The following is a 22915-nucleotide window of genomic DNA, read 5'->3' as shown; positions in this document are numbered from 1 at the left end:
ATCTAGGAAAGAGTTACACACTTACTCTCTTTGTATATAATACTTCTCTAAGTACTCTTCATGCAGTTTGTAGCTCAGCAACTATTTGAACAAGACCTAGTTTCTACATGTTAGTAGAAGGAGTTCACTAAATAATTGGACTGTTAATTTGTATTAAAAGTAACTTGCTTCCTCTTGCATTTTCCACCCTCTTTGCTGGAATATCCTGTGTTCTTAATGGTTCTCTTCTTCAAACTGCATTGTGTGAGAACACTGTTCCACTCTCTTGCCTTTCCACTGCACTCCTCCTTCGATCTACAGATGTGTTACCTCTTTTCCTTGAGAAAGAGTCACTGTTGTTGATTTCACTGGATTATGAGCATCTTTACTGTATTATATGCCCCTCACTAGTTGAAAAATTTTATTATGCCTGTGCTGTCTGTTCTTGTAAACTAGCTTGATAATCCTGCATTTGGCGATGATGTTACATGGTCGACAAAATACCTTTTTGCCAGCATAACCAAATGAGTTGGTGGTTCTGTGTGAGAGGTAGATTCTCTCCCTGCCCACCCCCCCCGCCACTTTGGGGTATGTTACTGACTTTTTAACTCTTTTTTTTTTTTTTTTTTTTTTTTATGGATGATTTCAGTCTATGTGATAATGTGTCACATTTTAGGTACACTTTGCGTGGGGTAGAGTGGGACTTCGCCCTCAGCCTACGTATTTTCTGTGAATCACTGAGTGGGACTGCCTGTACTGGCCTATTGTGTTTGAAGCAGGCTGGCAGTGATGCTTTCATGGCTCTTTTTTGTGGTGTGTCATCATGTATAGCATTCACATACCAAGGTTGGCTTTCCAAGTCTTTTCCACCTTTAATATGCCTGGATGGGGAGGAGTTGTGTGACCTTTTGTCTGAAATCCCAGCATTTTCTCAGAGCCAGCAAGAATTTGTAGGAGCTGGCTTGATGATGGATTTGCTTCTTCCCTTCTGAAACAAGGTTTAGCCTTACAGAAAGATAGATATGTATTTGCTGCTGACACCTTGATTGTTCTGATTTGGACATAGTCCTTGCTGGTAAATCATTAGTAATACAACCTGTTTCAGAAATGAGTAGGTGGATGGACCTGATAGAAATAATCTGAGTCCTAGCCAATTTCTTCATATATCCACAATCATAAGCTTGTCGAGTTCCACACCCATTTAATGAGAAGTTTAACTTCTTTTTTTTTTAATCGCAAAGTTAGCCCCTTAGGTTAGTTCTTAGGCAACACATACTTGTAGTTTCACTGTTATTCTCTTTCTAATGTTTAAGCCAAGTTTAGAGAGAGTAATAACAGTAATTGCTGAACTGTGGGTTAATGCCCACTTCTGTACTGAGGTAGAGGTTTCTGGAGCGGCTTTTGGAAAGTATAGAGTTGGGATGACAAGTTGAAGTGCTCTTGGTGGTATCAGCCCAAACTCAGGCTTGAAGAAATACGATTTAAGGTGATTTGTTAGAGCATCAGTGATGCTCCTTTGTTTTCTTTCTTCTTGGGTCTATAGTAATGGCAAAAAGTTATTTGGGAAAGGTAGTTTCCTGTAAGCATGTTTTTGATATCACTGGTAATAACTGTTGGGAGTAAAATATTTTTTTGAAGGCTAACATATATAACTGTTCTTTAGAAAACTTCTGGATGACTTTAGTCCTGAAAGCAAAGGGATTTCACTTGGGTTGGAGGAGAGTCAGTGGTCAGAGTTTCAGAAGAGAGCTGATCAAGTTGACTTGTCAACTAGCGAGTTATTAATCATAAAAATGCAAGCCGCTTCAACATGCGTGAGGTAAGGAACTGAGGAGGCAGAACAAATGTAACTAGCGACTGAGTGTTCCTTGAGGAAGAGCCAGGAAGCAGCAAGAAGCAGTTGGTATCTTATTACAGGCTTCTACTCTATGCAGAGATACCTGAATTGACCACTCCATCTGTGGTGCAGTGTACATCAAATTAGTTTAAGTTGCCCAGGAAAGCCTTGCTTGAAATACTATTCCTAAACTACTATGACACATTTTGTTGCTGTTGTCCTTACCATAGGAGAGATGTCTGACCTTACTCAAACAGGTGTTTGTAAAAGCTAAGTCACTGATCAGTTCTGCCTTGTGCGACTTAAAGCAGGAATAATAACAATTTTCGGCTGGATTCATATGGATAGAGTGAAGAGTGCAGATTGTGCAGTCAATTAGAAAACATCCTGGCAGCCTTACAGGCTCAGAGCCTGCAAAATACATTTTTTTTCATATAAAAAGAGGAATTGATAAATTACTGTCCTTGAAGTTCTTGCTTGTTTTTGTTGTATGTGTAGTACATGAACTCTACTGTCACAAGTGTATTACTTCCTAGGAAGTTTCAGCTTGCTTTGTGGCTGGTAATTTGCTGTCTTGAGTGGTATTGCAATACTTGTATCTCTTTCCTATTTAAAATCCTTTGAAGGAATTTACAAGAGGATATAAATGCAAAATCTCAGACCTTCAGTAATATTGAAGCAGATGCCTTTTTTCCCAGCTTGAAGGCTCTTCAGTTTATTTTGTTAAACTAAAGTGAAGTGGGAGAAGTACCTGGTGGCTTTTGGAAGACCTGTTTTGGTGGTGGTGGGGGGGGAATCTGGTTATCAGAATGTGCAGTACTAAAGCAAAGAGATGTACAGTGACATAGCTTGAACTTTACCTTTAAGCAAAGGCTTACTGTTTAACACCATTCCCATGTGTCTCTAAGATGTGTGCTTCTCCAAGGGATTATATATTCTCCTGAGAGTTGCGTTTACCGCTGTAACAAGCGGGACTATGTTTAATAAGAGCATCTTTCCTGCTTTGCCTAAGATCACAGTAATACCTGCAGGTGTGCTTAACCTGTGGTTATGCACTTCTGTAAAATCTAACTCCTTTTAGAGTCAATGTGTTCTTAAGAGCAAACAAGTGAAAGGAGGAGGAAAAGCAGCTAGTGAGAGTTAGGGTCTTTCATGTGATAAATTAAACTCTGCACATATTAGCAGCTCTGCAGAGGTTAAAATTAGCATTTGGAGGAATTTGTGCTATGTTGATCAAGTGACATTAATTGGGCAGTGGGTGAAACAGTACAGCTGTACTTAAACTGATCAAACTGACTATTTGATGTATGGCTGGCACTGGGGAAAGCATTCTTCTGATTTTGGTGGGAAGTCCATACAGTTGGTTGGGTTTTTTACCAGTCTTTCTGAAAATGAGTCTTGAAATTGGGCAATGATATATGTGGCATCTTGGAGTATTAGTAGTTGTCTGTAAATTGTTACCATGTGAAAGCTTTTGACTAACTGAACCCAGGTTTAATGTGGAAGTCCTAACTGGAGCATGTACCAACAGGGTATCAACTTATGCTCCTGTTGCTTTCCTTGCATTGCTTCTATCATCAGTTATTCAATCTGCTCACTCTGTTGCCTCTTACTTACTTAGGTTCAATGCCACGAGAAGAGATGGGACAGGACAACCTTATTGGGCTGGGAGCAGGATGTGACAGGGCAAAGGGACTGGTCTTGGCAGTAAGCATTTGATGGTATCTAGGTGCCATCTTGACTGACAGTACTTGAAAGTTTTATTTAGCTTAATATTCAAGCTGCCAGTTTACTACCTAAAGCCTTTTTTTCCCATCACTTTCAGCCTCAAGTGACAGGTATAGAATACAGCACTGGCAAAGAACTAGTTAAGTGGCATTTTCTCCAAATTGTGTGCCTGTCTTTTGATTTATGTGAAGTTTTCATAGCTGTGTCTGTGTCCTGGCTATCACCACTTCAGTTGTTTCTGTGAGATGACTGGAGAAATTAAGAGCCTGTCAGTCACTCTGAATTTTTGCCTTTTCTTTGGTTTGACTAATGAGTGTTTCACCCTTAAATTTCAAATGTTCTCTTGCTACTGCTTTATTGTAATGGGATTACTGCTTCCTTTCTCTTCTGGACAATATGTTTTCTGAGGTACTCTGATTTGCCTGAAACTTCTAAGTTGTGTAAAGAAGCTAAAACGAGGGCAAAGTTTGTGCATTTTACCCATGTCAAATAGCCAAAGCTAATAAGGGACCCTGCCTATGTGTGCGCTTTGAAAGCCGGGAGGTGAGCCTCATTAAAACAAGCCTGCATTCTGTGCCTTTAAATGTGACTCTTCCCCATAGTTACTCTGGTTTTGGGTATTATCTGTAGGAACCTTCTGTTTGATCATCTTTGGGGATCTTTGATTACAGTTCCTTTCTTGGGAACTCTTAGGCTTCGCAAATTAAAGTTGCACTGAAAATACACAAGGATAAGATTTTTAAAATCATCTTAAATGCCATCACATTAGTTTCTTCGTTTTAAACCAGATTATATGTGCTTGATCTATTGCAAATGGCTTGGTATGTGCCTGGTTTTTTTTAAAAAGGTGACCCCCACACTGCAGGAGTTTCAGTAATTACAACCAATTTGGCAGATTGGATTTTGTGATCACTTTAAAGACTTTCTGGTACTTTGTCAGTTCAAGTTTTTACAGGTTTGTCTGGGGAAGCTATTCCCATAACTCATCACTTTGAAAAGCGGGTGGTCTGGTGGGATAAAATCACAGTAACCTTTACTGTGCTTTTTGAGGACTGAACAGAAGAACCAAGTCACCAAAAACTGTAAAGCGTTTATTGCTGGCGTTTCCAAAGATACCTTTATCAAGGGCTACCTCGAACAAGTGTGTGTGTGTAGTCCTGAAAATCTCAACACTGAGTAACTTGAGAAGAAATTTGGGTTTACAGGGACTGTAAGGGGGCTTTTCCTTGAGAGACCAGAAGTACATGTAAAGCAAATGCTAATTTAGTTTCAGCACTCCATTTAGTAGTTCAGTCTATAAAAAAATAAAGGCTAATAAAATCTTTTGATTTGCAGTTTAGTTGAAACCATCCTTTCCTAACTCATGTCTTTCTCAGTTTTCCTTTGCCAGTCAAATGAACAATATAAACTTGGGAATCTTGAGGGCTTGCTTCTTGGTATTTATGCCCCAGGCCTGTTAGCTTTGCTGTGGGACCAGATACCCTTTGCTGTTGTACCCATTTAAGCTGTCATTTTCTGTTTGAAGACTTAGAGGTGATGTTCCGTGACTGTTTCATAACAGGAACAAACAAACAAATCAGTTTTCATGTTAGAAGCCGCAGTGATTTACAGTAGCAGTGGCCTTGCTGACAGTTCAGTTAAGAAAAACGTGTCTTCTGTTAGCAGTTTTGTCATGATAAATAAGTATCACTTTTAATAATACCAGTTTTGATTTGCGAGCTTCCATATCTGTAGTGTAATTTCTAACATGAAGCGATCAGTATATAATGTACCAGAAAGCTTTGACTCATCTGCGGTGATGGACTAAAATTGGATTGCTGAGGGGGGAGCCAGTCTGGTTGTGGGCCCCTCCCGGCAGCTGGTATGGCTCGGCAGCTTGTGCAGCAGCTGCTCAACTGCTGTTCAGCCCCATGTATTAAAGAAAACACACTTTGGTATCTAAGTGTGCTAACTTGTGATTTGTAGTGGTCCAGCATCTGTGCTTCAAGCAACTGAAGGCTCTGTACAGTGGGGATTGAGGAATCCTTATAGCTGTCCAAAAGTAACCAAGTTGTACTTGCTCGCTGGCACACTTGAACTACATTACAGTACAGGATTAACCAAGTGTAAGCTGCTACGCTCTCTACTAGATGTCAGCATCTGTGTGCGTATCCATGATGTCTTCCCCAGACTGTTCTTCTGCCTGCGTGCTTGGGGCAGAAATAAAGATACTGCTAAATTGTCAGCAAAACTCAAACCATGGTAAGCCTTGGTAAAGGGGCTTTTTCCTGTGGCTGTGCTTGCCTTAACCATAGCGTTAGCCAGCCTCTAGAAAACTTACGTCATTCAGGAGAGGATGTTGAAGGACTCTGTGCTTCACTGAGGAGACTGTAAATTCCTGCAGAATGGCTGGCCTGCCATTTGACTGAAAACTGACTGTTGAGTTAAAACATTAGCCTTAACTGGATTAAGCTAGTTTGGATGCAAAGCTGCTAGATCTGGCTTAGAGGTCTCACCGTATGGACTCTGGGAAAAGCCTACTAATTCTGTGCCATAAGTCTGCACAGCTATAACTAGTGCAGTACTCTGGCAAAAAGGGGGCTTAATTCATTGAAATGGAGGTCCTATGCAGGGACTTACTGATCTGGGGTAAAACATTGTGATTTATGAAGTCTTCGTGCATGAGTTGTTGCCTGCGGTGGAGGCTACTGACTTTTGAGAACCATTTCTGTCACTTTAAGCAGCATTTTGCTGTGGTCACCTGAGGGAGAACTGATAGCTTCTTTGTCTCTTCCCTTGAGCTTTGTATTTGCCTTCTAGTTTTTAGTTATGTTTCTGATCTGTGATCTATGGAGTTACTACAATCTATAAACTGCCAGTTAGCACTACTGTGATGGAATTTCATTTGCTGCAGCATTTTATTCAGCTGTTTCAGAAACATAGTTCATATACATGGGATTTTTCATCCTTAAGCTGGTTGGTATCCATCATTACCAGAAGACACAATAACTTCTAAAGTGTCAGGCTTTTAAAATTTCCAGTAATGCTGCTTTTAGCCCTGAGGTTTATAAGAAATGGGATCTGACCTTTGAGATGCAATCTGGTACAAAAATGAACACTTGCGTTTTAGCTTAAACTGTCCCTCTTGAATCTAAGTTCTGTTCCTCTCATCTCCACAGAGGAGTCTGCAAAGTATTTCATTGTAATAGAAATTTAAAGCCAGTGTTTATTTAATCTTTATCTCCTAATAATATTTTCTGGAAAAAGAATGGCAAGACTGTTGTAGAACTTTTTCATGAGACGGTGGCAGCCAGTGAAGCTATTTATAATACAACATTGTTCATCGCTGTCATGAATTTAAGTGGATCTTCAAGCTGTTGTTTGAGCAGGTGAATATAGTTGCACTTGATGGTGAAATGAACCAAGCATTAGAAGAGGGACATGAATAATATCATGTGATGTCTGTACACTGGGCTAAGCAAACAGTTTTAAATATTAAATCATGTTGTTTTTCAGTTGAATGAACAGAAATATGTTCTTTTACAGGTTTTGGAAGGAAGGATGTTGTAGAGCACTTGCTACAGACAGGAGCCAATGTTCATGCTCGTGATGATGGAGGGCTGATACCCCTTCACAACGCCTGCTCTTTTGGTCATGCTGAAGTGGTTAGTCTGCTACTGTGTCAAGGGGCAGACCCAAATGCTAGAGACAATTGGAACTACACTCCTTTGCATGAAGCTGCTATCAAGGGGAAGATAGATGTGTGTATTGGTAAGTGTCTGTCACTTCTTAAATTAAAATCTTACCAGATACATGTATTGTCCAGTTGTTATTTTGCTGGACTTGAGATGAAACACACTGCTTGTTCTTAAAAGATAACATCTTCTAAGCCTGCAGGTAGGTATAGTGATAGTCATTTAAGGCTAACTTTTCCAAAGTTTGTAATACAAGCCTTGCTGAAATTGCATCTGAAACTAAGCAGAGGAGGTTAGGTAAAGTCTCCTTGTCTGTTAAATTGCAGTAGTCAAAGTCTGAATATGGAGGTTTGTCTGTCTTGGTCGTTCTCAAGAAAACTAGCTTTACTAGGTAAGGGCTTTGCTTTTTGGGCTGCTCTATATGTTGTCTTAGTGGTTAGAAAGATGGTTAACCTTTCACTCTATACAGTATGGGGAAACATCTCATGAGTCCTTTGGAGCTTTCTGATACAAGTTACAAGACACCATTGTTCACAGTGGTTATATATCTTCAGTTTATGTGCTGTAGCCTGGAGCCAAAGCAATTTCAAATCAAATTGAACACTTCAATCATTTTAAATGTCTCTAGAACATATAAAGAGCTCTTCAGTCAGGTTATCTTTAACTTTATGGTTTTTCTCAGTGTACTTAGTATTTTTTTCTAAATGGGAGCTTCTATTTTTACTTTATTTCTTTTTTTGTTTTTTTTTTAAACACTCAGGTCAGTTCCTTGAACTTATTTATCAATGCTAGTTCTTCTCACATCTAGTAACTTGAATAAAATGGTCTACTCAACATAATGGTTTTTATTGAACATGGAGAGAAAACCTTAGTATTTAGGAACCACAGTTAAAATTACGAACATAAGATTGTTCAAGGAAGAAATATAACAGTTACAGATGAAACTAGGACAATAACGTATAGAACAAGACACAATTTTCAGAACTTCAGATATCTGTTTGCTTAAAGACTTGTTACAGTCCAGCAGAGAAAGCTCCATAACTTACAGGACAAGTTCTTGCATTAGCTTTATCGCTTTGGGTGGTTTGTCTAAAGGCTCTCTGGTACTCTTTGGAGGAGATTGGGTAGGTCAGATCAAGCTGGGATATTGTGGTACATCAATTTTAATGTACAATGCTGGCAGTGATTGGAGATTATTTAGATCTAATTTCCACGATCAAAGACCTGGTGATACCTTTAAAGGTATAGTCTAATTTAGTAAGTTGTGTAACTTCGTTCTGTGTTCCATGCTCAGATTTGTTCTGTGACTCTAGATGTTAGACTAAGGGGATGATGTGTATATATATATATATATATATATATATAAAAAATAAGTAATATTCAGTATGTGGTACTGATCAAATCCCAGAGCTCTTCTGTTCTTCACTGCAGTTGAAGGGTTCCTTGGAAGCATGGAGCAGGGCTGTGGGACTAGATGCTATTCTCCTTACAAAGCTACTTGCAGGCAGATTGGAGTCTGGGAATCCTTTAAAAATTTATTTTATTTCAAACAAGCAAGCATGATGAGGTTGTGCTCAGTGTAGTCACAGATGTCCATGTGTGTTGTACTTAAGTCAGATATTTGATCAATCAAAGTGAGAGTTATTACTGAAGGCAGTGTCACCAGTCACTAGATTTAATATGTACTGTAGTATGATGCTACTTTGGGATTTATGATTCCATAAACCTGTTAGGACATGAGTGTAGGTAAAGAATTCGTTCTTGTTTGCAGTGGGTTTGGCTGCATTTTACATCTAGTGGGCAAGCATGTTTTGCTGTTTTTGGCAAGTTCCTGTTTATTTCCAGTGGTTTTGTATATAACTTTTATATTAATGCATTTAGTTTTTATCTCAAAGTCTTTTAAAGAAACACATTATGCATAGGGATAATGAATAATGATTGCTTAGGGCACAGCCTCTAACTAGGAATACTTTAATAGCTTTCTGGAATATACTTGTACAGTGCTGCTATTTATACCTGTTACAGCAGATATGATGGAAGAAAATAACCTGTGAAAAAAAATCCCAAACATATTCTTAAGAGTGTTCCTTTTTAAAGACTCAAGGCATGGTTTTTAAAATGTATGAACTGAAGAGCAGTCTCTAGAAATCCTGGCATAACCTTGAATTTATTGCTGAACTTGGTTCTCTGTCTGGAAAGCAGGTTGTGTAGGATTTGGTCATCTGGCTGTATTGTTTGGCTACCTATTCTTGGCATCTTCTTTCAAATACAATGGGAGGTAATTTTCCACTTTATCTTCTTGCCTTCCCTTCTTTGCCACCCCAGTTTGCATCTTTTCTTTGTCATATCTAGCATAGAATGCTGTTCTTTTGGCCACTTTACAGGTCAAAAAGGGAGAAGGGATAACTGAACAGTGTGGAGATGCAGCACATTGAGGAATAATGATTTTTTTTGCAGGAATACTCAAGGCATTGAAGCAGAGTGGGAAGTCCAGCAAAAGCTGGGTAGTGATTGAACTACAACTATAGAATGCTCTTGTGTCTAGCACTAGCCTTGGAATGGAGTGTGCATATTTATGCTCAAAGTACTAGGAATACTCAGCTGTACAGCCAAGTTCAGACTAATCATAGAATCATAGAATAGTTAGGTTTGGAAAGGACCTCAAGATCATCTAGTTCCAACCCCCCTGCCATGGGCAGGGACACCTCACACTAAACCATCCCACGCAAGGCTTCATCCAACCTGGCCTTGAACACCGCCAGGGATGGAGCACTCACAACCTCCCTGGGCAACCCATTCCAGTGTCTCACCACCCTAACAGGAAAGAATTTCCTCCTTATATCCAATCTAAACTTCCCCTGTTTAAGTTTTAACCCATTACCCCTTGTCCTGTCACTACAGTCCCTGACGAAGAGTCCCTCCCCAGCTTCCCTATAGGCCCCGCTTCAGATACTGGAAGGCTGCTATGAGGTCTCCACTCAGCCTTCTCTTCTCCAGGCTGAACAGCCCCAACTTCCTCAGCCCGTCTTCATACGGGAGGTGCTCCAGTCCCCTGATCATCCTCGTGGCCCTCCTCTGGACTTGTTCCAGCAGTTCCATGTCCTTTTTATGTTGAGGACATCAGAACTGCACACAATACTCCAGATGATGTCTCACAAGAGCAGAGTAGAGGGGCAGGATCACCTCCTTCGACCTGCTGGTCATGCTCCTTTTGATGCAGCCCAGTATACGGTTGGCTTTCTGGGCTGCGAGCGCACACTGCCGGCTCATAGGTACAACTGGGAAGCTTACGTGGAAATAAGAAGTGTACATGAACTGATGAAAACTCATCAGGTTATGTACAAGCTTCTACTCCGGGAAACTCCAGCAAATGGCTGATAGGATTTCTTGTTCTTCTGTTTTACTGGTTGCATATTACAATCATAGGACAGTGTTGGAAATTAAAGGCAGAGAATACAAGTGTGCCAAGTTAGGGAGGAATAAGGACTGTGGCACTTATAGGCAGTTTGTGTCCTGGGTCTGGAAATGTGGGAGATCTTGGAGGATGATGAGCAGTGTTTAGCTGGTTTGCTGACCATCTCTTGCAATATATTTAGCTGCTGCAGATTTGTTTAGTTGCTAAGTAATTGAATCCGTTTAAAAGCGTTGTTTGCTATGTAATCAGTTTTTGGACTAAATGTATTGAAGCATAAAAACCAATTGTTAGGTAAGTGTTCTTCAGTATTTATGGCTCCTAGGATTGCTTTATCTGTCAGGAAGATGTATTTTTGGTGTCTGTGGACTGTTCTAGAGCTAATGAAAAGTGTTTTTGTTCCTCAGTGTCATGTTTGCTCATGGAATAATGAATGAATGATGAACTCTGCAAAGAGTTTGGAGAAATGCTGTGATGTCAGGTTAGCAACTGTTGTGCAGGTTGGGCTGGAGAGAAACGATGATCTGTTTCTTCATCTGAAGGTCTACTGCAGTCCAAAGATCCACATAGCTTACTTTGCTCCAACAAAGCTGTGTAGTGAAGATGCTCAGGATTAACGAATGGCTTGAGCGTATACTTCTTTCTTGTGACAATCAGCAGTTTATGAACTTGATAAAGCAGAGGCTGCATCTGAATTGTGTTACGTACCCACTGGTACACAAAATTCTTGAAAGATAGGTCTAATAATTTATTAAATGCTGCTATACTTTTGGCTTTGAAGGTGTTCTGCAGCAAGAGAATTTTACAATTTAGTAGTCTTGTAGCAAGAAAACAACCCTTCCTTGTCTTCAAAATGTTATTCTCTATGACTTGTGTTACAGGTCATTCAGGACTTTCATGAGAAGTAACGAATAATCATTTCTACTTGTACTCTGCATATCCTTTGTGATTTTTATAGGCCTATATTTCTTTTTCCTTCAAATATCTCTTTTCCAAGCTGTGAAAAACTGAAGTCTTCCATCATGTTATCCTGTTAAATATTCTGGAATTATTTTCTTTTCTGGTGTTTTTTTAGGTTAGGGCTTGGTATGGGGGTACAGACATAAAAACTGGGTATAGTAGGTTTATAGGGTAACTTCATGTTATTCCTGTTTTGGTTTTCTGATTGCTGAACATGGAATGGGAGTAGCTCCAAGGTATTTCCTGGGTGGTAACAGCTTCTTTAAAACTGTGTTTGTGCAACACACTAATTTTTTTGTTTCTTTGTTAAAAAAAGCAGGCTAAAATTAGCCTTACAGAAGCTGTGCTTATGCAGTTTTGCCTGGGCTTGCTTTGCCCTCCACTGTGTGTGTTTCTGCAGAGGCTATGGTTCCTGCAGAGCTTTTTGTTTGGTGGGTTTGTTTTGTGTTTTTTCCCTAGGTGGATTTCCAGCGAAGTACTGTAAAAAACTATTGCAGGACTGCTACCCTAAAAGTGATCTCGGGTATCATACATCCGCTTAGTTTTTAAGGGCATACTACACAAATATGCAAACCGTGAGCATCTTCTATGGTGATGCCTTGATTTATGGGTCTGAACATACAGTGTACTTAATTTATTTCCCTAAAATTACCAAATTCTAGCTACTAAAAAGCTCCCTTCAACACTGTACAAAACTGTAGAAGTTTAAAAAAAAAATACTTCTAGTCCATGCAGTTCTAAGAATCCATCAGGAATTACTTAATACAACGCTAAACAAATGCTCTTACTGGCTTCATCTGGGCTAGTTAAAATTTCCTGCAAAGATCCTTCGGCATGATGAGTTTACTGTCCCAGTGCTATGAAGTATCTCTAATGGTAATGCCAAGGTGCATTTGTCTCTGTGACCAGAGAACTTCTGAGGAAGTTGATTTTTATTTTTTCCCATTACTCTCTGTGTACTTGAAAGATACAGTAAGCAAGTAAGCTAAAACTTTTTTAACCTAGCAGGCTTTCCAACCTACAGGTCCTCCCCTTAGCATAGGGATCACTGTTATTTAAATGTCTCTTTGTTAAGAATGTCAAAACATTGCTCACGCTGCTGTGCTTCCTCACAACTGTGAAAGGAGAAGAATTCATCAGCTATTACCTTTTGCTATTGCATATCTTCAGGCTGAAATGTGTTGGGAATACGGTTTGACCTGTTCCTGCAGGGCAGATAAGCCTTCTGGCAGGATTAAAAAAATCTATGAAAGGTATTTTATGGGTACAACTAGTGCACAGTAAACCTTAAAGGAATTGTAGAAGTTGTGATTTGCCCAACCATTCAACTGCAAAGAGGGAATGTACAGCAAATGGTGAAATTATTACAATGTGTGACTTTATTGCCCCTTGAGGTTTTGTAATGCTCAAAGCATTTTGCCTTCCAAGCAGAGGAATTGTGTTGCTCTAAAAGTTAGAGCTGCATCTGGTTTTAGTACCCGAAAATAAACAAAAAAATCACAGGAAGTGCCCTCAAAGAGCAAAACTGTGCAGTAGCCAGTTCTTTTTGGGGATGGGGAGTGCGGTGGGGTGTGGTGAGGGGAAGAGGCTTTAGCATCTTAACTGAAAAATGATTATAATGACTAAAGATTTAGCTGTTGGATAGGCAAAAGCTTGTAGAAAGGCCGATAGTTTCTTAATAAGTATTAAAGGGGGATATTGCTAATTGAGGTGTATTGGGAGCTGGTTATGCATGTTTGGAGAGATGTACTGAATTCCCAAAGATTCTGTTGGAGAACTGGTGCTCTAGAAGGAAGCTTAGGTTCAAAGAGACATCTCGGGAATCCAGTATTCAAAGGCACTAGTAAGTTCATTGGAAAGTGCTCTCGAGAGAGGACTTTGTGTAAAAGGTTTAACTATTCACAGAATCACAGAAGTGTTAGTGTTGGAAGGAACCTCTGGAGATTATCTATGTTGTTTATATCAGAAGTTCTTGAATATTCTTAGTACTCCTGCTTGGAGCATTTCTGCTACTGACTACTTAGAGTTTGCAGTGGGAAGACAATGACTTTATTTGAACTTTTTAGAGCTGCAGAACAGTTTAAAGAACTTCAGACTGTTCTTGTGTACCGGAAATGTGAGTTTTGTCCAATAGGTGTTGAACTAATCCTTACAGTGTGGGGAGCTACCCTGTGTGTTGGTTGCGGTTAACATTGACATACAGAGCAAAAGTACCATGTGATTTTATATGCTTAAGACCTTGTTAACAGCATCTATCTGTTATCTGTCAAGATACATGGAATAAACCCCCTGGCTATTCTTAATAGTATTTATTACTCGGATGTTCACTGATCAAAGCCGAATCTGTTGTGGAAGCAAGCTCATCAGACTATTCATGTTATGAATTGGTTTGGTCTGTTTCTGCTCTGTTGAGTGATAGCATGTGTGTGGAACCCTGCTTCTTTGAGTAGCAAATGGGTTTAAATCCGCCGCATACACAGCGGCGCAAAGACTTAATATGGTTGTCTACTCATACTGCTTTTTCTGGGGTCTTTGTCAAACCTTGCATGATAGCAACCATAGGATAAAAATTCCATGTTTTAGATTGAGTGGAAGATGCTTTTGCTTTCTCGCTGGAGTTCTTGCTTATGGTTTTAAATAGTTTCATGTCCTCTAACCTCTGGTTTAAGCAGAGTCAGTTTGTAATCGTTAATACTCATCACAGAAATCAAAGCTTCTTGGGCTGAATCTTACTATATTTCTTTGTAAGTCTGTAGTTTATATTCCCTATTCAAAGGGACCTGAGTATAAGGATTCTTCTCTGTGAGCTGGTGGGGATGGAGGAACCCGTGACTGAAATCATACATTGCTAATTTAGAGGCATTGTACTATTGTTGTCATAGTAACAGTGGACTGGAGTGTGGGACAACAGGGCTTTTGTCTAAAGTCACTACAGAAAATGGCTTAGGACACTCTGCTGTGGCATGTACAACTGCAGTGCTCCTTGGTGGACTTTGGAAAGACAGAAGGGAAGTTGATCAATGCCTGTATGTAAAGGATACCTCTTCAGTATGTGACATCTACGTGCATCAGGTCTGCTAGTGTAGTGCAGTTCAAAGGAGCTATGAAAAAGGAGTTATGGAAAAAGCTACCAAAATGAGTGTGGTTGGTTGTTGTAAAGGTTCTGGGGGATCCTTTCTGCTGGCATTTTGCATCTGTGCACATGTTGCCATGGTAGATGCTTTATGAAGAAAATCTCTGTGAGCATTGTCAGTCACCTGTGTTTGCCTGACAAAGGTCTGGGAGTGCCAGGAGCCTTGAAATGAGTGGATCATTGTCACAAGGTGGGAGTGTCCTACCACAGTGTTTTGTGAGAGGACCAAACATTGAACTGATTAGTCCTGAGGTAAAATCCTCTTCATAAACAAAATTGGTAGTAAACGTTATAGCACTCTGTGCTTTATACAGATTGATTGAAAATTAGCATTATTTTGATTGAAAAAGGCTTGTCTTCAGGGTTATGCCAATAACATGACTTACTGTTTTTGTACCTTGTACTAGTGGTGCTGAAGGCTTGTAAAACCTCTCATGTTACTGTGTTCCTTAGAGTCCTTAAGGCTATCATTTATACTATGGCATTTGTATTGTTAAAAGTTGATTGAAATTCAACTTCATGAAAATTGAGAAGGATTGCCTTGTCTGGCTATTTATACACTGTATATTTTGAAAGCCATCTGTCTTTCTGTTAGGTTTGAACTGTATTGACAGCTAATATGCTACAACCTGTCCGTGAGTTTAGACTTTTTCCCAGTTCTATTTCTTCTTTCCAAAAATTCAGGTATCAAGTAAACTAGTCTTTTTGACTTTTTTTTGTCTGCTTGGCACAGGTGAATCTGTGAAGAATGCGAAGAGTCAATATTTTATGATGTTTCTTTACAAGTGTTGATTAAATCACAATCTGGTTATTTGCAGCAAAGGGGGATGTATGATAGTATGCAAAACACTGTTGGAAAACTTGCTGTAGGATGTTTGTGGGAAGTAATGTCTTCAAAAGTTCTGATGTTACCTATTAGCAAATTGAGAGGGAGGCAAAGAGGAAGTTACATATTATCCAGGACAGAGTAATGAACAGATACCGCTCCTGCAGACACTGAAACAGCTTTCAGATGTTCCATCCCAGTTTGCAGTGGTTTTCTGAATATCTTGCAGACACAGTTAATCTTATGAGACTATGCTACTGATTACTGTAGCAATATCTGCTTTTCGCTTCTGAGAGGAACCATATGGTCTTAATGCAGTTCGTATGTGGTTTAAAATTAATCTCTAGGTATATGTGTAGCTGCTAAGGCATAAATGAATGGGGCCATTCTAGCAGAGTTCTCGGATGTTTTCTTAGTCTAATGGAAAACATTGATTAAAGTATTACTATGGCATATAAAGGTCTTGCTTGTAAAAAATGTGCATGCAATTAAATATTTGTTACATAGTGAGCAAAGGAAGATGTCTATTTTTAATGTTCTGCTCTTTCTGAAATGTAAAGGAAGTGCACAAATGAGCTGTTGGGTGTCTGAAGCCTATGGAAAATACTGAGCACTTGCCTCTTGTTCTGTGTGGTCTTCAGTCTTCCATCAGCTGGGACTCATGGTGAACGTAGACTCCTATGCCCCTCTAATTCATTGTTTTTCCATGTTTATACAGATGCACCGTGATTCTTAGACAAAGCTAATCCTTTCTGGGAAAGGCTGAAGTGTCGTGTGTGAATCCTGCTGTGCATGCTGCTTCATGTTTTGCTGATGTCTTGTCCAGGCAAGCAGTACCGGGTAATTCCTTGGTTAGGCACAGTGCTCTTGACCTACCTATGGTACTGGATACTGAACTTGCATGTCAGGGGTTCAAGGGAGCCAAGAGGAGTTGTCTGCAGCAGTTTGTTTTTATTGGGGTGATAAAAGGATGGCATAGGACATAGGTGTGACTCAGGAGAGGAACCCACACAGACTGATCCAACATGGTCCCTTCCCTAGCGTGAGACCCACAATAGTGATGGTATCTTGCCTGACAGTGAGATTTTTTTGCAGTGTAGAATACTTGCTTGTCAAGGACCTGATGTTAAATAGGAGAAGACTTGCACTGCTGTGTATAAGGAGGGCATGGCAGTGTCTTGTGACCAGCCTTTTGCTTTATCAACAATTTCATAGACTGATCAGCTTGGTTTCATGTACTGAGGTTTCATGTACTTCTTGTATTTCTTAAATATCTGGTAACTATGCTGTGGACTAAGGATGAGTTTACAAAATTGGCACAAGGTCCACGTTTCATGTGAAATATGCAAAAGTTATTTGGCTTGCTGACATTTATTTGAATAAAATCTGAAGTAGAAAGGTGAATTCATTCAGAGAAAAGTGAAATTGGGACCAAGCAATGAAGGCCTGTCCTTAAAGTAGTTTTCAGCTTGGGATATAGATGAAAGCATAAATTGCTCAGACAGTAGGGCAGCAGTTAAGATTTCTAGGTGTTCAACAAAATAGCATACTAAAATGCTTAGAGAGCAAGCAGCTGCAAAATTGTAACTTGCGAGGAAAAGGGGCGTGATTTAGTTGCATAGTGAGGCCTCAACCTGTACCATCTACAAATGGGCTAGTGTTGGTTTTTGGGGTTGGTTTGTTTGCTGGTTTTTTTTTTGCGGGGGTGGTGGTGGTGTAGGGGTTTTAGTTAAAAAGCTCTTCTGGTTAAAGGCTTTCTATTTCATTTTTCACACTAACAACATAATGTTCCAAATGACTACTTGAACACAGGTGTGATTCTTAAGCTCCTGTGTGAAATGAATGCAAACCAAAACACGTGAGGTTCCCTCTGAACATCAGGAAACACTTTTTACTGTCAGGGTGACCACCACCAGCACAGGTTGCCTGAGAGGTTGTTGCCTTCCCTTCCCTGGAGGGATCTGTGGCTACCTACAGCCATCTGGACACAGTCCTGTACCAGTGGCTATGGGCGGCCCTGCTTCAGCAGTGGGGCTGTTCCAGATGATCTGCAGAGGTCCTTTTGACCTCAACCATTCTGTGGTTCAGTGAGATTGTGTGAAAAGGAATGCATGTTCATGAATGCAAATAAATGGGATTAAATAAATTTTTAGTGTGCTATCCTGTATTGCTTGTTAGCTCAAAGATTTTGGTTTTGTTTTGTTCTTTTGTTTGTTTGTAACTTAGAAGCTTAAGTTCCCTGTGGAAACCCCAAAGCTTCCTCTATGCTATATAGCTTTTGGTGTGGATTTTGTGCTTGGAGGGAGTGTTCTGGAATGACAGAGCCATCTCTTGCGTGATAAAAAAATCCAACAAAAAAGCTGCAGTCACACTAAAGTTTTGAGGCTGCTGACTAAAGGACTGCATTCTGCATAACCTGTATGTACTTGCCTTTCCTCACTGTTAGCTGAAATGGAAAATTCTAACTTGAAAAGTACTCTGAAAAAAGGAAACAGGAATATTTACTTCATTAAGACCAGGCAAGATCAAGATTTTGAATTGCTGTTTGTGTAGGTTGAGCATTCTACCAACTCTGGCTCATTCTCCGAGGGCAGAAGGATACCATCAGTGTGCTGTGCTGCCCACAGCCTCTGGAACTTTCTGCTTGTTCTCTCACCCCCTGTGTGTATTTAATCGGTGGCAGGCAGAACTTGGTGTGCCAGGGAGCAATTGTGTTGTGCTTCCTACATATAGGGAACTAATCATAGTTAAGATGTACGTACTTACGGAGAAACAGTTGTGGGTAGTCACCGAGGGAGGAAGGAGCCTTTTTGAAAGGTGTCTTCTCATCCTGCTCTGACTGTTGTGATGATGCTTGTGGTTTTGGTTGTTGGTTCGGATCTTTTCCCCCTACTTTGATTAGATAAATCTGATCTCTGGAGCATCTAGTGAAAACTTAGTTCTAGAATGTGTTGAAGTATTTTTTAGTGTATTGGGAAGTAAAGTTTATGGAATCTATGTATAAACCAAGACTCAGGCTATCTTGCTAAGAAGTTGAAACTTCAGTGACCAAAGTCTAGAAGTACTTTGGAGTCAAACAATGGGGCTGAGACAAAAGTTGTTCTGAAAAATTAGAGCTTGCATGAAAATAGGATAAAGTCCTTTTAAAGTGATAATTTGTAATATTATTTTTGTCTAATTCCTTCTCCCCTCAAAGCAAACAAACAAAAAAGTTGTTGCTGGGAGTAGTAACAAATACAAGTAACAAGTAAGTTTGTGCTGCTGCTTTGACTATTTCTTAATGGTGCCTTGAAGCCTGTTTCTGAGCATTGTTCATCTAAGCTGAAGCAAAGTCTGACCTCTGAGCGTTGTTTCCGTTTCTTGTTTTGCTGGGCCTCTACTCAGTTTGATAGTTGCATCCTGTTACTGTAGGGACTGGTACAGTTTCCGTAGCGTATGGATGTGTGAGAACCTTCCTTTAAAAGAGGGGATCTATGTCAGGAAAGTGAGATGTTTGATATGGCTGTCGTCTGTCTGTGATTAACCAAATGGTCATTTTGGTCATAAAGCAAGAAATGCCTCTGCGAGGAGCTATATTCTAAGCTGTCTGCATAGAATGGTTGCTCTCCTAGCATATATTGATGCCCCAGCAGTTGTTGCCATTTCTTATCTAATGGCAACGTAATGAAACATGCAGGTAGGTGCTATGAGTTCATCTAGATTATGTCCCATTTGGCCAAACTAGAGATAGCTTTCTTTTAGTTAGAAACGGCCATTTAAGACAATGAGTCCATGTACATTTTAAAAGATTATCTCCAGGAGCCAGGTTGCAGGATTACAGTCATAGAATGATTTGGGCTGGGAGGGACCTTTAAAGATAACTAGTTCCAGCTCCTCTGCCATGGGCAGGGACAGCTTTCACTAAACAAGGTTGCTGAAAGCCCTATGAGCACTTTCAGTGATGGGCATGTACAGCTTCTCTGGGCAACCTGTTCCAGCCTTACAGAAGTTCAGGTAGATGATACCTGTTGTTTTGCCTTTGACTGATGCAATCGTCAGTCATCGTAGAAGACTACTAAATTAGTTGGGCATGATTTGCCCTTGGTGTCTCTAATCAGCTCCCTGTCTTCCGTGTGTTTTGACATGTCTTCAAGAGGACTTGTTCCATGATCTCACTGGGCACAGAGGTGAGGCTGACTGGTTGGTAGTTCCCAGGGTCCTCCTTTTTACCCTTTTTAGAAGACAGCATGATGTTTCCCTTTCTGCAGTCAGTGGGGATTTGCCTGACTGCCATGACTTTTTGAGTATGATTGAGAATGGTTTGGCAACTACTTCAGCTAATTCTCTTGGGAAACATCTCACTGGGTCCTATGGACTTATGTATATTCAGGTTCCTGAGGTGGTCTTGAACCTGATCTTCACTTAACGATGAGAGTGACTTCATTTTGCATTCCTTGCCTTGAGGTTCAGGGGCTTGAGAGATGTGGGAAGAGGCAAAAGAATTGTTGAGTACCTCAGCCTTCTTCATATCAGTTGTCATTAGTTCTCATGTTTTATTTACTCTTGCTTTTTTAGCTAAAATTTCTATAGAAGCCCTTCGTATTGTTAGCAGCCTGTGCCAAGTTCACCTCTAACTGTGCCTTAGCTTTCCTGATCCCATCCCTACACATCCAGTATTCATCCCAGGATACACGTTCCTGGTTCAACTGCATGCCTGTTTCCTTCTTGCACTTTAGTTTGAACAGAAGATCCTTAGCCATGTTTGTCTCCTGAATTTCTTACTGATTTCTTACACATGGGAATTGAGAGCTTTTGCACTCTAAGGAAATGTCATTAAAGAGCTGCCAGTTCTGTTCAGCGCCTTTGTCCCTGAAAGCAGTTTCCCAGGGGTCCCATCCGTTAATCCCTTAAACAACTGAAAGCTTGCTCTCCTAAAATTCAGACTCCTGACTATTCTTCACCTGGCCCATATCCCTCAAGGTTGTGAATTCCACCTGGACATGACCACTGCAGCTCAGGCTGCCACCAGTCTTGACATCCTCAATTAGTTCATCCGTGTTGGTAGACAGGAGGTCTATTAATGCTTCTCTGGGTGTGCTGTCTGTCACCGGGATTAAGAAATTATCCCTGACACACTCCAAGAGTCTCGTGGACTGCTTACAGATTGCTGTGCTGCTTTTCCAGCAGATGTCACAGTGATTGAAGTCCCCCAGCAGGGTCAGAGCCTGTGAGCATGGTGGTGCCTCCTGTTGTTGAAGTAAGAACTCTTCATCAGCAAGCTCCCCTGGGTTGGGCAGGCTGTAGTAAACACCAACCGTGAGTTTTCTTTTGTTGGCTTTGCCCTAATTTTTACCCATAAGCTCTCAACTTGTTCACTGCTGTTTTTCGAAGCAGCTTTGTGGAGTCAATCCATGTCTGGTTTTTCTACATAGAGGGAACCTGCCTGTTCTTCCTTGTTTGCTCTTCTGAGCAGTTTCAAGCCATCGATTGCAGCACTCCAGTTGTGTGATCCTTCCCACCATATTTCAGTGATAGTGATTAGATCATAGCTTTCTAGCTCCTGTGGCTTCTTTCCTTTTTGCTGCCCATGCTGCATGCATTGGTATAGAGGCACTAGGTCATTGACTATGTCACCTTTTTAGAGGAACATGCCCTAATTCCTTTGAGGCATTTCACAGGTGATTCCCTCTTGGTTCCTAATATGTCTGCAGTCCCTGGCTTTTTGTTCACAACTCTGTCACTTTCCCCCACTACTTGTCTGCTGCTGTCTTCTGCTGTTGAAACTTTTTGTGTCTGCCTATGCTGTTGGCGCGCACTACTGTAATTGCCTTTACAATTCAGAATAGTGGGGACTAGTGTTGCTTTTGTAAGGTCCTCTTCATCTACTTCATACTACTGTGGTTGGCATATTTGTCTCTTGCTCTGTCTGGCCCCAACAAAGAACAAAACCAACATGCTGGTTCATTGGGAATAAAGCCATTGTCTGGGGTAATGGGAAACTGAGATGCCCTGAAAAAGAGAAGCAGGGAAGACAAAATGATGAGAAGTGCATGCAGCTGATGCTGACCCACCAGAACTTTGGCTGGTAGTGTTAGATGTACTCTTAACTTGAACAGCAAAATGATCCTTTACAACTTCCGTCACCAGCGTGAGCCCCTCTGCTGTCCTTTCTGGTGCCAACCAGAGCGTGTTCTGTCATTGCATGATAAACTGAATTGGGCAAGCGATCATTTTTCTTGTCTGCCTTGTTGCCAGCATAACACTGGGGATGGCAATGCTGCCAGCCTGGTCTAGGTGGAACTGTAGCCTGCGAGAGTGCTCTTTTGCAGGCAGGCAGCTTTACAATTCTTTGCAGGCCTTCAAAGATAGGTGTTTGGGGTCTTTTTCAATTGGGATGGAGGTATAAAGGCTGCATGCTCTTCTGCTCTCTGCCTCAAAGTGCTGTCTGTTCACATCCTAATAGAGAGGTTCCTTATTCCCCTGGAGGCTGGCGTTTGTACCCTCCCATCTCCCCTTAAAGTTAAGCACTGTTCTGCATGGCTCCTTTGTCCCCGGGGTGTTGAGACCAGCTGGGCAGAATTCTCAGCTTAGTGAGGTCCTCCTTAGCCTTTGCCTCAGAAAACAGCAGCTCTGAGCCTGAAAGATCCACTTCAGTCTGCCATCTGAGCATTAAAACCCTACGAAGCAGCTGTGGTAATGGAGGTCTTAGAAGTCTTCAGCAGTTACGTGTTTGCAGGCACCTTTGTTGCTGGAGATCCAGTCTTCTGCAACTTTTCCTTACTTGTCCAGCCTGTACCCATGGGGACTTCTACTGTATTTCTCCCTAAATTCCCTTAGGGATTTGCCTTTATTCATCCTTTTTTGCTTTTTTCGTGTTTCTCTGTTTCCTACCAAATGCAGTCCTATCCTGAACTGCCACCTGGTTGTCATCTTAACTGCCACCTGGTTATCATCTCTTCTCACCAAAAGCCACCTGTGGTGCTCCCAGATACATCTAATTATCACCTCTACCCTGATTCTGAACTAAATCTTTCAGTGTGCTTAGCCTGCCTGCTTCAGAATCTTCTCTTCATTCAGCTCTGGCTCGCTATAGAGGGAGGACCTCTCTTTTATTCCAACTCGTCTCGGCTGAGCTAGCAGTGATGTTTGAGGCCATGGATGTTACCAGGTCAAGTAGTGGTACTCAAACTTTTAGAGCTGTGTGCAGCCTCTGTAGTGATACTGCCTCTCACATTTTCACCTCGTAATTCCAATGGCAGATGAATATAGTCTTTTTCTTAACCATGCAGCCAAGAATTGGATTGCTCCGAGAGGTGGAGTTAATCAATGATACAGTTGTTAATATTGTTAGCTGTGTGTCATATATTCAGCTTTATGTTGTTAAGAG

General features: G+C 40.8%; 1 protein-coding gene across 1 annotated transcript in view; it reads left to right on the top strand.

The window, feature by feature from the left end:
* Positions 1–22915, top strand: part of TNKS (tankyrase) — a 136818-nt gene that overhangs the window by 4030 nt on the left and 109873 nt on the right. The window contains exon 2 of the mRNA XM_065692532.1: positions 7070–7294. Within this exon, the coding sequence (XP_065548604.1) occupies positions 7070–7294 (225 nt within the window). The remainder of the gene's footprint in view (positions 1–7069; positions 7295–22915) is intronic.

This window comes from Lathamus discolor, chromosome 1 (assembly GCF_037157495.1).
Source record: "Lathamus discolor isolate bLatDis1 chromosome 1, bLatDis1.hap1, whole genome shotgun sequence".
Lineage (NCBI taxonomy): Eukaryota > Metazoa > Chordata > Aves > Psittaciformes > Psittacidae > Lathamus > Lathamus discolor.
Note: the sequence above shows the minus strand (reverse complement) of the source record. Positions and strands in the feature narration are given on the sequence as shown.